Genomic DNA, 14,194 nt, shown 5'->3' with positions numbered 1-14,194 from the left:
TCCCCACGGGGGGGGGGGGGGGGGGGGGAGCAGTGGGGGGAGCTCCGGAAGGTCGAGTCGGGGGGGGGGGGGAAGAGACAACATCGCCCCCCAGCACCCCCCAACCAGCACCCACACAGTATCAATCCCACCACCAGGGCCTTTAGGAACTGCAACTAACGATGGGTGGTACCAGCATATCTTTGGAGTGTGAGAAAACCCACGCAGGCACAGGAAGAATATACAAACTCCATGCAGGTGCTGTCCTACTGGGATTTGAACCGGGGGCCCCAGTGCTGCTAGGGCAGAGTTTCTAACTGCAAAGTCACCGTGCTAACCACTAAACTTGCTGTTGGAATTGCTTTATCGAATTAGCCCAGTCGTCTTCGGTCATGATATTTAGGGCTCATTCGCACTAAAGGTTGGGTTAAGCCATGCTTTTGAACAAACTGAAGATAGGTAGTCAAAGATCTATCCCTAATGACACATAAATGTGTGAAAAGCATAAAAAATGCAGCAAAAAAGAGGGTGGGAGTATACCGGTAAAGGGCCAATAGGAAACACTGAATTTAAAAAACCTGATTTAATACTCCACTCCCCCACCCCCCCCCCCCCCCAACCAATGCAAATACTGAATATAACCAAACACTCACTGGGCTACGAAAAATAGGTATAATCTTTGTCAAAAACTGACAAATCCGAACCAAAGAGTCTGTGCAGGATAGCAAAATCCTTAAAATGGTACCAAAGACTCTCACACCACACACACCTAAAAACCTGCGCACAACCACCCCTAGCATCCTCATTAACAGAAGGACCCAAATGCATCAAATAGTACAAATAAATATAATAAATGTAAGAGTAGGTAAACTGTTCAATATACTGCTAATGGAATGGATTGAAGAGGATTAATTACCACCATTGTCAGCCCATATATACAGGGCGCCCTAATTATATGACCATTGTGTACTACAGGAGGTCTGGCTGCTGTGTTTTGCGAAGGAGAATAGGAGGGAGCATGTGAGTTTCTCAGTGTAGTAGTAGAGTTAATGAATTGCCCCCATGGGGAATGCTTTGAGAGCATCTGTCTCCTAGTAACTGAGATGTATTGTTAGAGGAGAGAAGGTAGTACATGCCGGGTTTACATCGGGTCTATTACAGCCGCCTTCCCCCATCCAGCACTTAAAACCTCTTATAAAGGCGTGATAAACCCAAAAATGTAATATACTGTATTGTAGCTTAGCAATCCTTAGATGTGGTGGCTGCATTCGTTTTCTTTTTTAACCACTTTACCACCGGAGGATTTTGCTGTCTTACGTCCAGGCCACTTTTTGCGATTCGCCACTGTGTGACTTTAACTGACAATTGCGCGGTCGTGCGACGCCATACCCAAACAAAATTTATGTCCTTTTTTTTCCCACAAACAGAGCTTTCTTTTGGTGGTATTTGATCACCTGTGTGGTTTTTAGTTTTTGCGCTATAAACAAAAAGTGTAGATTTTGAAAAAATAACAATATTTTTCAAATTTTTTTATATGAAATTCCTCCCAAAAAAAATGTAAAAATCAAAATTTTTTAAAATTTTTGGCCAATTTGTTTTCTGCTACCTATGTTTGGTAAAAAAAAATCACAATAAGCGTATTTTGATTGGTTTGCGCAAAAGTTATTGCGTTTACTAACTAAGGGAAAGATTTCTGTAATTTTTGGTGGTTTTTTTTAACGAGTAATGGCGGAGATCTGCGATTTTTTTTTTTTTTTTTTTTGATTTTTTTTTTTGGGGGGGGGGGGGGACTACGACATTGCGGCGGACAGATCGGACCCTTGACTGACATTTTTGACACTTTTGGGGGTACCAGTGACATTACTGCATTAATCAGTGCTATAAATATGCACTGTTACTGTAAAAATGACACTGGCAGGGAAGGGGTTAATTTTATTGGAGAGGGAGGGGTTAATGTATGCCTGGTGCTTACTAACGTGTGTGGGGGGAGGGGACTGAGTGACACAGGGACAGATCGCAGGTTGAGCTATGCTGAACCCTGCAATCTGTCACTGTCTGTCACATAGGAGATCCGCCCGCTCTGTTTACACAAGAGGGCGGATCTCCAGACTCGATTCCCCGACGATCGGGGAAGAGCAGCGGCGATCGCCGCCGCTCCTCCCCTGGCCCGACCTCCGCTGTGACTGAATACAGCGGGAGCGAGCCTCCGGCGGCGCGCGAGCGCCGCCCACAAGGGGAGGAGTCCAGCGTTGTAGGCCTACGTCGCTGGACGGGAACTAACCACTTTGCCGCAGTAGAGCTCGAGTGAGTTAAGTGGTTAAGCTTTTTTTCCTTTATTCTCACCTGGTGATCTGGCCAGTAAAACAATTCCTGTCTTAGGATGTCTCCACTCTGGATGGTGGAGCAATGGAGAATCCTTTGGGCAGCAGCATTGCCAGTCTTGGGGGAGGGTAGTGATGGATGCACTATAGCAGGGGTAGGCAACCATTAAGAGGTGGAGATCTACCTGAACAAAGATCACCGGGCACAGTGTCGCCTCCTCACACCTAATTTTAAACGTTCAATTGCCGTACTACCGTGTCGCAATCGTGTGCATTGCATGGCAATCGTGGGTTTAAATCCAGTGGTGAGGAGGCAACATATCACCTCCTCACCACCTGTCAAACAGTCTGATCACTTTTCGGAGGAACAGCAGGGCTGCTGCACTTATGAATAATGCACTTAGTTGCATTCGGCAGCAGAACCCTTAGGGCTCGTTAACCTATAAAGTTGGTGGGTGGTATGGTTTTGCAGTCAAAGGTGTACACATGACGGTGCTACTGCCTGCCAATCGTGACCCGCTGAAGTAAATGGGACCACTCTGCAAGCTCCCAGCAACTGCATGCTTCTGCGGGGTCTAAGGGGTTAAACTTTCATATTGATGCGCTGCGGCTTACCTGCACAGCGGGTGCAGCACAGGGCATCTGCAAATTTCTTGGGTTAGCTGCGCTTTGCCATAGACTTCCATTATATCCTGCAGATGTGGTGCACTTTCAGAAAGCACACAGAAACTCCCGCATTCAGGAGAAGAAGTCTATGGCTAAGTGCAGCAAACCCGTAGGATTTAATAGAAGTCTATGGTGAAGCGCAGCAAACCCGCAGGATATAATAGAAGTCTATGGTGAAGCGCAGCAAACCCGCAGGATATAATAGAAGTCTATGGTGAAGCGCAGCAAACCTGCAGGATATAATAGAAGTCTATGGCTAAGCGCAGCAAACCCGCAGGATATCATAGAAGTCTATGGCTAAGCGCAGCAAACCCGCAGGATATAATAGAAGGCTATGACTAAGCGCAGCAATCCCGCAGGATATAATAGAAGTCTATGACTAAGCGCAGCAATCCCGCAGGATATAATAGAAGTCTATGACTAAGCGCAGCAAACCCGCAGGATATAATAGAAGTCTATGGCTAAGCGCAGCAAACCCGCAGGATATCATAGAAGTCTATGGCTAAGCGCAGCAAACCCGCAGGATATAATAGAAGGCTATGACTAAGCGCAGCAATCCCGCAGGATATAATAGAAGTCTATGACTAAGCGCAGCAAACCCGCAGGATATAATAGAAGTCTATGGCTAAACACAGCAAACCCGCAGGATATAATAGAAGTCTATGGCTAAGCGCAGCAAACCCGCAGGATATCATAGAAGTCTATGGCTAAGCGCAGCAAACCCGCAGGATATAATAGAAGGCTATGACTAAGCGCAGCAATCCCGCAGGATATAATAGAAGTCTATGACTAAGCGCAGCAATCCCGCAGGATATAATAGAAGGCTATGACTAAGCGCAGCAATCCCGCAGGATATAATAGAAGTCTATGACTAAGCGCAGCAAACCCGCAGGATATAATAGAAGTCTATGGCTAAGCGCAGCAAACCTGCAGGATATAATAGAAGTCTATAGCTAAGCGCAGCAAACCCGCAGGATATAATAGAAGTTTATGGCTAAACGCAGCAAACCCGCAGGATATAATAGAAGTCTATGGTGAAGCGCAGCAAACCTGCAGGATATAATAGAAGTCTATGACTAAGCGCAGCAAACCTGTAGGATTTAATAGAAGTCTATAGCTAAGCGCAGCAAACCCACAGGATATAATAGAAGTCTATGGGTAAGCACAGCAAACCTGCAGGATATAATAGAAGTTTATGGCTAAGCGTAGCAAACCAGGCAGGATATAATAGAAGTCTATGGCTAAGCACAGCAAACCTGCAGGATATAATAAGTCTATGGCTTAGCTCAGAAATCCTGCAGGATATAATAGAAGTCTATGGCTAAGCGCAGCAATCCCAGGAAAGCTGCAGGTACACTGCACCCATAGCGTGGGTAAACCGCAGCACATCATTGTGACAGCAGCCCTATACTATTATGCCCAGTGTATTCATACTGACCTGAAGATCTCTTCTTTCCTGCTGCTGGCACCACTCTGGAGACCACTACCCGGGAAAAGAGGTGCAGTTGGTTTCACTCCGCATGGGACAGGACCTGGCACTACAGAGGAGGCATCGGCTTACCCAGCTCTTCCTCCTTAATGCACCTCCATCTTTACAAGTAGTCCCTTTGCATTTCACTCAGTTTGATGCTCTAAGATGGCGAGTTGGCAAGCCTAGACTATCTACAAGTCACCTGGTGGCGATCTACCGCTTGCTGACCCCCTGATCCAGACTGATGCATCACCAAGCCAGTGGAGAGGAGAAACGCATCTCAAAAGCTGAAGGATGACACATGAACCCGAACCCAACAGAGGGTTACAACAACCAAGAGCCTCAGGAAAATGGGAGAAGTGTGTAGATTAGCCACTGGGGTCACTGAGATGGCGGGTCCACCGGAAGTCACGTTTTCTGGACCCAGAATTAACTGATAAACTGAGGAAGGGGCAAGCCCCTGAAATGTGTTACCATGGTTACCCTCTTCTCTCATTTGGTTTGAGTGCTCTCCAAGACTTCCAGTTTGCCTTCACCAGCTGACGTTGGGGCGATCTTCCGCCAGGTGTATGACATCACATCAGGTTCCGGGACACGTGACTTCCGGTGGACGCGCCATCTCGGTGACCCCGGCAGCCGCAATCCACAAACTTCTCACACTGGCCCGAGGCTCCTGGGTGATGTAACCTACTGTTGGTTCTGGGATCAGGTGTCATCCTTCAGCTTTTGGGATGGTTTCTCCTCTTCACTGGTTTGGTCATGAATTAGTCTGGGCACTCCTGCATGTTGTGCTCTTTGACTTTACGTTAAAGGGAATCTTGATTTGATCTTTTTTCCTGGGCTTGTGGCTCTTTTGACCTCCACAGGGCTGGGAGTCCTTATTTATTTTGTCTCATTCCTGGTTAGATGAGTAGTTGGAGCTGCTCTTACTGTGGTTATCTCCATATCCCCTTAGAGCCTCATTGTAATCTGAGACCTGAGTGGAAGGAATGGACACCTCCCCCCCCCCCCCCTTTCTACACAGTCTCATAGGGAAAAATGCATAGCTGAGGCTGTCCATCACATAGTACATAGTTACATAGTTAGTCAGGTTGGAAAAAGACACAAGTCTATCTGGCTCAATCCCATATACACAATCTAATACCCACAGTTTATATCACCTGCTGTGTGCTGGAGGTGTTCAGAGCTGTCCCCCCAGGATGGTCTGGTGTTCGCACAGAGCTGAGTGTAATCTGAGACCTGAGTGGAGGGAATGGACACGCCCCCTTCACCACTGTCTCATAGGGAAACATGCACAGATGAGGCGGTCTATCAATTTTTGTGTTTTGGAGGGGGGACAGGGCCATCTCCGGGATTTTGTGGTGTCGTCAGACTGTCGGAAGTAATTCATGCAGATGGCAGTAGAAGAGAGAGCAACCAGAAATCACACTCTGTGCTCTGTGTTGAGGCAAGTACACACTATAGAAGGGTATGCTTTGTTCATTTTTCATGTCTGAGATTTATAACCACTTTTGGTAGTTTTGGTAAATGAAAAGTTGATTGTATGGTCAAGTTGTGATGCTTATGGCAAACCTAAGAGTTGGCAAGATAGAAAGTTTAGATGCTGCTGAAGGTTTTTCAGAGGGTCCTCATCCGATGCCAATTGCTGGGAGTGCCGGCTGGGAACGGAGCTTGTTTCGGCTCCAGATCTCACCATGTAACAGGAAAAGTATCCCATAAGCCACATATCACAGTAAGTCCTCTGTAAAGGAGTATGCAGCAGTCTCAGCCATGGCTTCAACCAGGCCATGCCCCCAACGTGTTTCGCTCCGCCTCCCATGGCTTAATCATGGGGGAGTCCCTATGATTAAGCTCGGGGGTGTTGAGCGAAATGCGTTGGGCGTGACCTGTATGGAGCCCTGGCTGAGACTACCACATACTGCTTTACAGAGGACTTACTGTGATATGTGGCTTATGGGATACTTTTCCTCCTAAGAGTTGGCTAGCAGGAATATAATGCATTTTTTGGGTTTATTATCACTTTCGCCCTTCTGCAGTTCTGTTCGCTTTCCGTCATCCTGTTTTTAACTTTTTTCTTACAGACGTGAAGCCGTCTAATATCCTGGTGAACTCCAGAGGTGAAATCAAACTCTGCGACTTCGGGGTCAGCGGACAGCTCATCGACTCGATGGCCAACTCCTTCGTGGGGACCAGATCCTACATGTCTGTGAGTGTCCATGGGGGGGCGCTGGTGGGTGATGGATCTGTATATGTGTGCACTCCATGCGTTATGTAATCCACCATGTGCCATACGAGATGGATAATTTCAGCACGCTCTGGATCACACTTGTTCGCATTGTGTGTCACGCAGCAGATGGAGTATTAGAACGTCCTCCCACACTGTTGCTTGTGTGTAATAACAGCTCTTCAGATGCACTTGGATGGGGGAGAGGAACGCCATTTGTGCCTCGTCTCCTGGAGACACGCTGATTTATTGCAGATAACAGATTTGAGTGTTTGTATGGATCTTTTTTATGTAATCCTATGGGTAGCAGGGCTGTGTGCTATTCATTACGTAGAGCGGATTTTCTCTGCTGCTGGTTAAAGCATGCAAAACATTTTTGGGATTAGAAAGTAAGGATCTAATAGGATGGGGCATGGTACCCTGTTACCTGCCAGAGTTACATGTGCTCTTCCTACCTGAATGTACTTCAGTGTGCTATCATAGGATAGGATATAGGATGAAATGTATAGATCTTAGTGAATTCTGGGAATTATTAGGGGTGCACGGGTCAGGCGTATTGCTTACCCTATACCTCGGTCCCTCAGTCAAATACAAATTTTAAAGCTGAATTCTGGAAATTGCCTAAAATCTACCCTCGCAGTAGGGACAACCTCCCAGTCTATGGGCGCAGGGATCAGGCGTATTACTTTTTCTATTCCTCCGTCCCTCAGTCATGTAGTCGTGACAAATTTATTTAAAGCAGAATTCTGGGAATTATATAAAATCTACCCTTGCAGAAGGGACAACCTCCCAGTCTAGGGGCGCAGGGGTCAGGCGTATTACTTTTCCTATCCCTCAGTCCCTCAGTCGTGTAGTCAAGACAAATTAATTTAAAGCTGAATTCTGGGAATTATATAAAATCTATCCTTACAATAGGAAGAGCCTCCCCCCCCTCCCCAGTCTAGGGATGCAGGGGTGAGGTGTGTTACCCTATGCATCGGTCCCTCAACCCTCAAGTTGTGTAGTCAAAACAAATCTAAAGTTGAATTCTGGGAATTACATAAAATCTACCCATGCAGTGAGAACACCCCCCCCCCCCAGTCTAAGGGGTGCAGGGGTAAGGTGTCTTACTTAACCAATCCCTCGGTCCCTCAGTCATGTAGTCCAGACAAATTTAAATCTGAATTCTGGAAATTCTATAAAATATATCTTTGCAGTAGGAACCCCCCAGTCTAGGGGTACAGGGGGTCAAGTGTCTGACTTACCCTATCCTTCGGTCCCTCAGTCCTGTTGTCAATAAGCTTAATTCTGAAAATTTTTAATTTACCCTTGCAGTATGAACAACCCTCCACCCCCCCCCCCCCCACCGCCTAGTGTTGAAGGGGTAAGGTGTATTGCTTTTCTTATCACTTGGTTCCTCAAGTCGTGTATTCAAGATAAATTTAAAGCTGAATTCTGGGAATTACATAAAATCTACCCTCGCAATAGGAACAACCCCCCTCCCCTCCCCTCCCCTCTCTCTCTCTCTCTCTCTCTCTCTCTCTCAATCTAGGGGTGCAGGGGTAAGATGTACTACTTTATCCTTTGGTCCCTCAAGTCGTGTAATCAAGACCAATCTATACAATGAATTCCGGAAATTACATAAAATCTACCCTTTTCAGAAAAAACAACCCCCCACCCCCTCTGTCTAGGGGTGCAGGGGTAAGGTGTATTGCTTGTCCTATCCCTCGGTCCCTCAAGTCATGTAGTCAAGACAAATTTAAAGCTGAATTCTGGAAATTCTATAAAATCTACCCTTGCAGTAGGCACCCCCCCCCCACCCAGTCCAGGGGTCAGGTGTCTTACTTGCCCTATCCCTCGCTCCAGCACTTTTCTCTTCTGTCTGAACCACTGTGCTATAGCCACTTCCTCTGCGTTACAATATCCACCTTAGCTCTGGGCCTTTTTTGCCACTTTTTGTTTACTGTTCACTTTTTGATTGGACACAGCGGGAGCCAATCAGCGGGTCCGGTGGACCCAGTGTCAATTGGAAACCCAGTGATCGTCCCGAGAGAGGCATAACAATGGTGTGCTTATGTAAACAAGGCAGATCGCAGTTCTGCTAGTAAGGAAGACAGATCTTGTGTTTATTCTAAGCAGGAACACGGATCTCTGTCTTCCTTCAGTTAAACCCCCACACAGTTGGCAAGCACTGCCAGGGAACAGATTTAACCCTTTGATCGCCCCTGATAACCCCTTCCTTGCCAGTGTCATTAGTACAGTGACCATGCATTTTGTTTTAGCACTGATCATTGTATTGGTGTCATTGGTCCCCAAAAAGTGTACCTTCGTGTCAGATTTGTCCGCCACAATGTCGCAGTCCCGCTAAAAATCGCTGATCGCTGCCATTACTAATAAAAATAAATAGTCCATAAATCTATCTCATAGTTTGTAGGTGCGATGACTTTTGTGCAAACCAATCAATAAACGCCTATTGGGATTTTTTTTTTTTTTACCAAAAAATATATAGCCGAATACATTTTGGCCTAAATTGATGAAGAAATTTTTCATCTTTTTTTTTTTATATTTTTTTTTTATTGGATATGTTTTATAGCAGAAAGTAAAAAATATTGTTTTTTTTTTTTATTTTTTCAAAATTATCGCTCTTTTTTTGTTTATAGCACAAAACATAAAAACCGCAGAGTTGATCGAATACCACCAAAAAAAGCTCTATTTGTGGGAAAAAAGGGTATCAAATTTATTTGGGTACAGCGTCGCACGACTGCGCAATTGTCAGTTAAAGCAATGCAGTGTTGTATAGCAAAAAATGGCCTGGTCAGGAAGGAGGGTAAAACCTTACGAAGCTGAAGTGGTTAATGCAATGAATGCATGAAGATAAAAAAAACCTGACTTTACAATCCCTTTAACCCTGCATTGTACATGTGCAATATGCAACTGGAAATCTGTTAGAGGCAGCAGTGCTGGACTGGTTGCACAGCTGGAGGGGCCCTGCTGGAGCCATTCCCCCCCCCCCCCCCCAGTGCTGCTGGGCATTTAGTCTAGGCCAGGGATCCTGAAACTACGGCCCTCCAGCTGTTGCAGAACTACACATCCCATGAGGCATTGTAAAACTCTGACATTCACCATTCACAGACATGACTAGGCATGATGGGAATTGTAGTTCCCGAACAACTGGAGGGCCCTAGTTTGAAGACCCCTCTAGGGGTTCAGGGGTAAGGTGTATTACCCAACCCTATCCCTTGCTCCAGCAATGTTCTCTTCTGTCCGAATGTTGGGCAGTAGGCAGTTCCTCTGTGTCATCATATGCAGGGCTTAAAGTAAAAATACAGGCTTTATCGGTTTTAAAAAAAAAAATAGTACAACTACAGGCGGAACTTTTTTTTTTTTTACTTTTGTATAGAGTAAGGAATTGATACAACCCTTATCAGATTTTTTTTTTTGCCATCGGTGTCCCATTGGGGAGATTTCCCTTCACTTCCTGTCCCAAAGCCAAACAGGAAGTGAGAGGAAATCTCTGCAAATTAAGGGAATTCCTTGGGGGACCCCCCCAGCTCACCAAAACTAGTGTCCCCATTGGAAGATTTCCTCAATTTACTTTTCTGGGGGGACAACCTCAAATTTGGGATTTTCTTTTATGTTCACTTTCAATGATAATGGTAAAAAGGACAAATGGAGAGGGTGGCACAGACAGCAATAAAAACTAACAGGGGTTCTAATTCGTCTCCACTCTATCCAAAACTAAAAAAAAAAAAAAAAAAAAAAAGTTTTGCCATAAGTTCTACTTTAACACTGCATTGAACATGAGACTCTTCCAGTAGTGTTAAAGCTGAATGAAACTAAGGGGATCTATTTCTAAAAGAGAAAAAAATATAGTTCTGTGCAAGTGTGTCAATCAGCACAGCCGTTGCGAATCTTAACTGTGTTTATTTCTTATGATTGTCCCCTCCATCTAGTGGCCGTAATACATTATTTCCCTGAAATACCTCAATCATTTTTCATCATTCACACAGCCATCATAAAAATGTCACCACAATACATTTCCTAGAATCGCCAGCACCATCTAGTGGTCAAAATGCAGTATTTTCTGCATTTTGACCACTAGATGGCGCTGGCGATCCTAGGAAATGTATTGTGGTTAAAATTTTTATGATGGCTGTGTGAATGATTGATGAAAAATGTTATAAATGGGCCCATAAGAGTTTTAAGTAAAGCAGGCGCATGCTCACATGGGACACCCATCATTGGAAGTAATTTATTTATTTTTACAAATGTGTGTGTATGTGTGTGTATGTATATGTATATATGTGTATATATATATATATATATATATATATATATATATATATATATATATATATGTGTGTATGTATGTATGTATGTATGTATGTATGTATATATATATATATATATATATATATATATATATATATATATATATATATATATAATTTTTTTCTTTTTTTTAATATAAATCATGCTTGGAGATGATATGACTCCAGTGCAAATACCAATATAGTTATATAATGTGCCTTATGTATTGCCTGTGCTGGCAATCAGATTGTATCTTCCATTTCCGTTTTGAAGGTTAGAAACGGAAATCTTGTTTGTCACTGGAAATAAAAAGATCTCAAACTGTACAGAAGACCAGTATGTGGAATTTCAAACTGAAGCTCTGATTTATTCCTTTATTTATTTTGTATTTTAGCCGGAGAGGCTGCAGGGCACACACTACTCGGTGCAGTCTGATATCTGGAGTATGGGGCTCTCACTGGTGGAGATGGCCATCGGGCGATATCCAATTCCTCCTCCTGACGCAAAAGAGCTAGAAATGATGTTCGGCTGTTCCGTAGAGGGCGATCCGGCAATATCTGAACTGTCCCTTCGCCCCAGACCACCGGGACGTCCCATCAGCTGTAAGTAGTACCTGGGAAGGTCAGCATCCTTGCCTGCTTACAGTAGGGAAAATAATTATTTTGTATGTTTTGCCACTTGCAAAGAAATGAAGGGTCTATAATTTTTTTATCATAGGTGTATTTTAAGTGATAACGACAGAATATCAACCAAAAATCAAGAAAAAACACGATACAACTGTTATAAAATGAGTTGCAGTTCAGTGAGTAAAATAAGTGCCGTATATACTCGAGTATAAGCCGACCCGAATATAAGCCGAGATCCCTACTTTTAACACAAAAAAGTGGGAAAACTTATTGACTCGAGTATAAGCCTAGGGTGGGAAATGCAGCAGCTACCGGACCCAACTGGACCACCATGAGACACAAAACAGGGGCTGCGGGCATGGTACAGGAGATGGCGCAGGTCATAGTACAGGCATTGCACAGGTCATGGTAAGGGCATGGCACAGGTGATGGTACAAGCATGGCACAGGTGATGGTACAAGCATGGCACAGGTGATGGTACAAGCATAGCACAGGTGATGGTACAGGCATGGCACAGGTGATGATACAGGCATGGCACAGGTGATGGTACAAGCATGGCACAGGTGATGGTACAGGCATGGCACAGGTCATGGTAAGGGCATTGCACAGGTGATGGTACAGGCATTGCACAGGTGATGGTACAGGCATGGCCCAGGTGATGGTACAGGCATGGCCCAGGTGATGGTACAGGCATGGCCCAGGTGATGGTACAGGCATGGCCCAGGTGATGGTACAGGTATGGCACAGGAGATGCAGAGCTGCAGGCCTGTACCATGCCCGTAGCACTGCATGAGGAAATGCAGGGGCTGCAGAGGAGTCTCACTTACCTGTCGGTGAGGCGCCATCTTCGATTTAAAAATCGCGCCATCCGGCGCCGCCAATATGTCACCGCAAATGCGCCGCCGATGCTCGGGAAAGGCCGAACACGTTCGGCTATTCCCGGGCATGCGGCACATGCGCAGTGACACGCCGGCGCCGAGCGGCGCCATTTTTAAAAAGACACTCTAGCCAGTGACTCGAGTATAAGCCGAGGGGTGCATTTTCAGCATGAAAAAACATGCTGAAAAACTTGGCTTATACTCGAGTATATACGGTATTTGATTCCCCTATAAACCAAAAATAAATCTGGCTCTCACAGACTGGCTAAAGTGGGTGCTCATGCGGTACACAGATTAGTCCCGTCAATGTAAGAAGGTGCCCCTAACGAAAACTCCTGTATAAAAGTCATCAGGGAGAAGATTGTAGACCTGCACAAGGCTGGAATGGGCTACAAGACCATCGCCAAGCAGCTTGGTGGGAAGGAGACAACTGTTGGAGCGATTATTCGCAAATGGAAGAAATACAAAATAACCATCAGTCACCCTCGGTCTGGAGCTTCATGCAAGATTTCCCCTCATGAGATAAGGATGATCATGAGAAAAGTGACGGATCAGCCCCAGGACTACACGGGAGGAGCTTGTGAATGATCTCAAGGCAGTTGGGACCACAGTTACCAAACAAACCATTGGTAACACAATATGCCGCCATGGATTGAAATCCTATAGCGTCCACAAGATCCCCCTCTTCAAGAAGGCACATGTACAGGCCCATCTGAAGTTTGCCAGTGAACTTCTAACTAATTCAGAGAAGGATTAATAGAAAGGTGTGTCTTGGTAGGGTTGCAGTTGTGCCATACTCTTTCCATTTTCGGATGATGGATTGAACAGCGCTCCGTGAGATGATCAAAGTTTGGGATATTTTTTTAATAATCTAACCCTGCTTTACTCTTCTCCACAACTTTATCCCTGACCTGTCTGGTGTGTTCCTTGGGCTTCATGATGCTGTTAGTTCATTAAGGCTCTCTAACAAACCTCTGAGGGCTTCACAGAACAGCTGAGAAAAATGACACACAGGTGGACTCTATTTACTAATTAGGGGACTTCTGAAGGCAATTGGCTCCACTAGATTTTAGTTAGGGGTATCAGAGTAAGGGAGGGGGGGGGGTGAATACAAATGCACCACTTTGTGTCGGTCTGTCACATAAAATCCCAATAAAATACATTTACGTTTTTGGTTACTAACATGACAAAATGTGGAACATTTCAAGAAGTATGAATACCTTTTCAAGGCACTGTATGTAGTACAAGGGCCTGCCTTATTGGATACAATTAAAGTTTAGTTTTGACCTCATTATAATTTTTAGTAAATGTAAAGAAAAAATTGTACAAGCAAATCGAACATGTATGGCCAGCCTAAGAAGAGAATGACTTTGTCTCTGCCAATAACTAAGGCTGAATATGCAAAGAAAGGGGAAGGGTCTAGCTAGGACTGATCTAACTAGCATTAAACAGAGGGGAGCACAGAGGAGAAAACCAAGGCACAAAGTAAACAAATTGTAGTGGCCCAAAAACCAAAATGTGACGGCTGAACATCCGAGCAGATGCTGTCCTTGTCCTGGTAATCAGGCAGTTGCTGGAGCTTCGTCTTCCTAAATCTGAAAGCCAGCAGATGGAGATTCCCTTATCCTCGATGTTGGTGTGGATGGGGGAGGGGGAGGATGATTGATTCTGTGATTGAGTGGGGGGGTGTCTTCTGCTGCTGTCTCTGAATGAGTTTTATATAAAAGTCCAGACATGAC

The 14,194-nt window shown here is 44.9% G+C and overlaps 1 protein-coding gene across 1 annotated transcript in view; it reads left to right on the top strand.

Annotated features, from left to right (window-relative positions):
• The window catches only part of MAP2K1 (mitogen-activated protein kinase kinase 1), a gene marked incomplete at its 5' end in the record, with an annotated part of 77,661 nt that overhangs the window by 41,676 nt on the left and 21,791 nt on the right, over positions 1–14,194 (top strand). The window contains 2 exons of the mRNA XM_082256270.1: positions 6,519–6,643; positions 11,346–11,553. Of these exons, the coding sequence (XP_082112396.1) occupies positions 6,519–6,643; positions 11,346–11,553 (333 nt within the window). The remainder of the gene's footprint in view (positions 1–6,518; positions 6,644–11,345; positions 11,554–14,194) is intronic.

Source organism: Pelophylax lessonae (assembly GCF_965119305.1).
Source record: "Pelophylax lessonae genome assembly, chromosome: 4".
Classification (NCBI taxonomy): Eukaryota; Metazoa; Chordata; class Amphibia; order Anura; family Ranidae; genus Pelophylax; species Pelophylax lessonae.
Note: the sequence above shows the minus strand (reverse complement) of the source record. Positions and strands in the feature narration are given on the sequence as shown.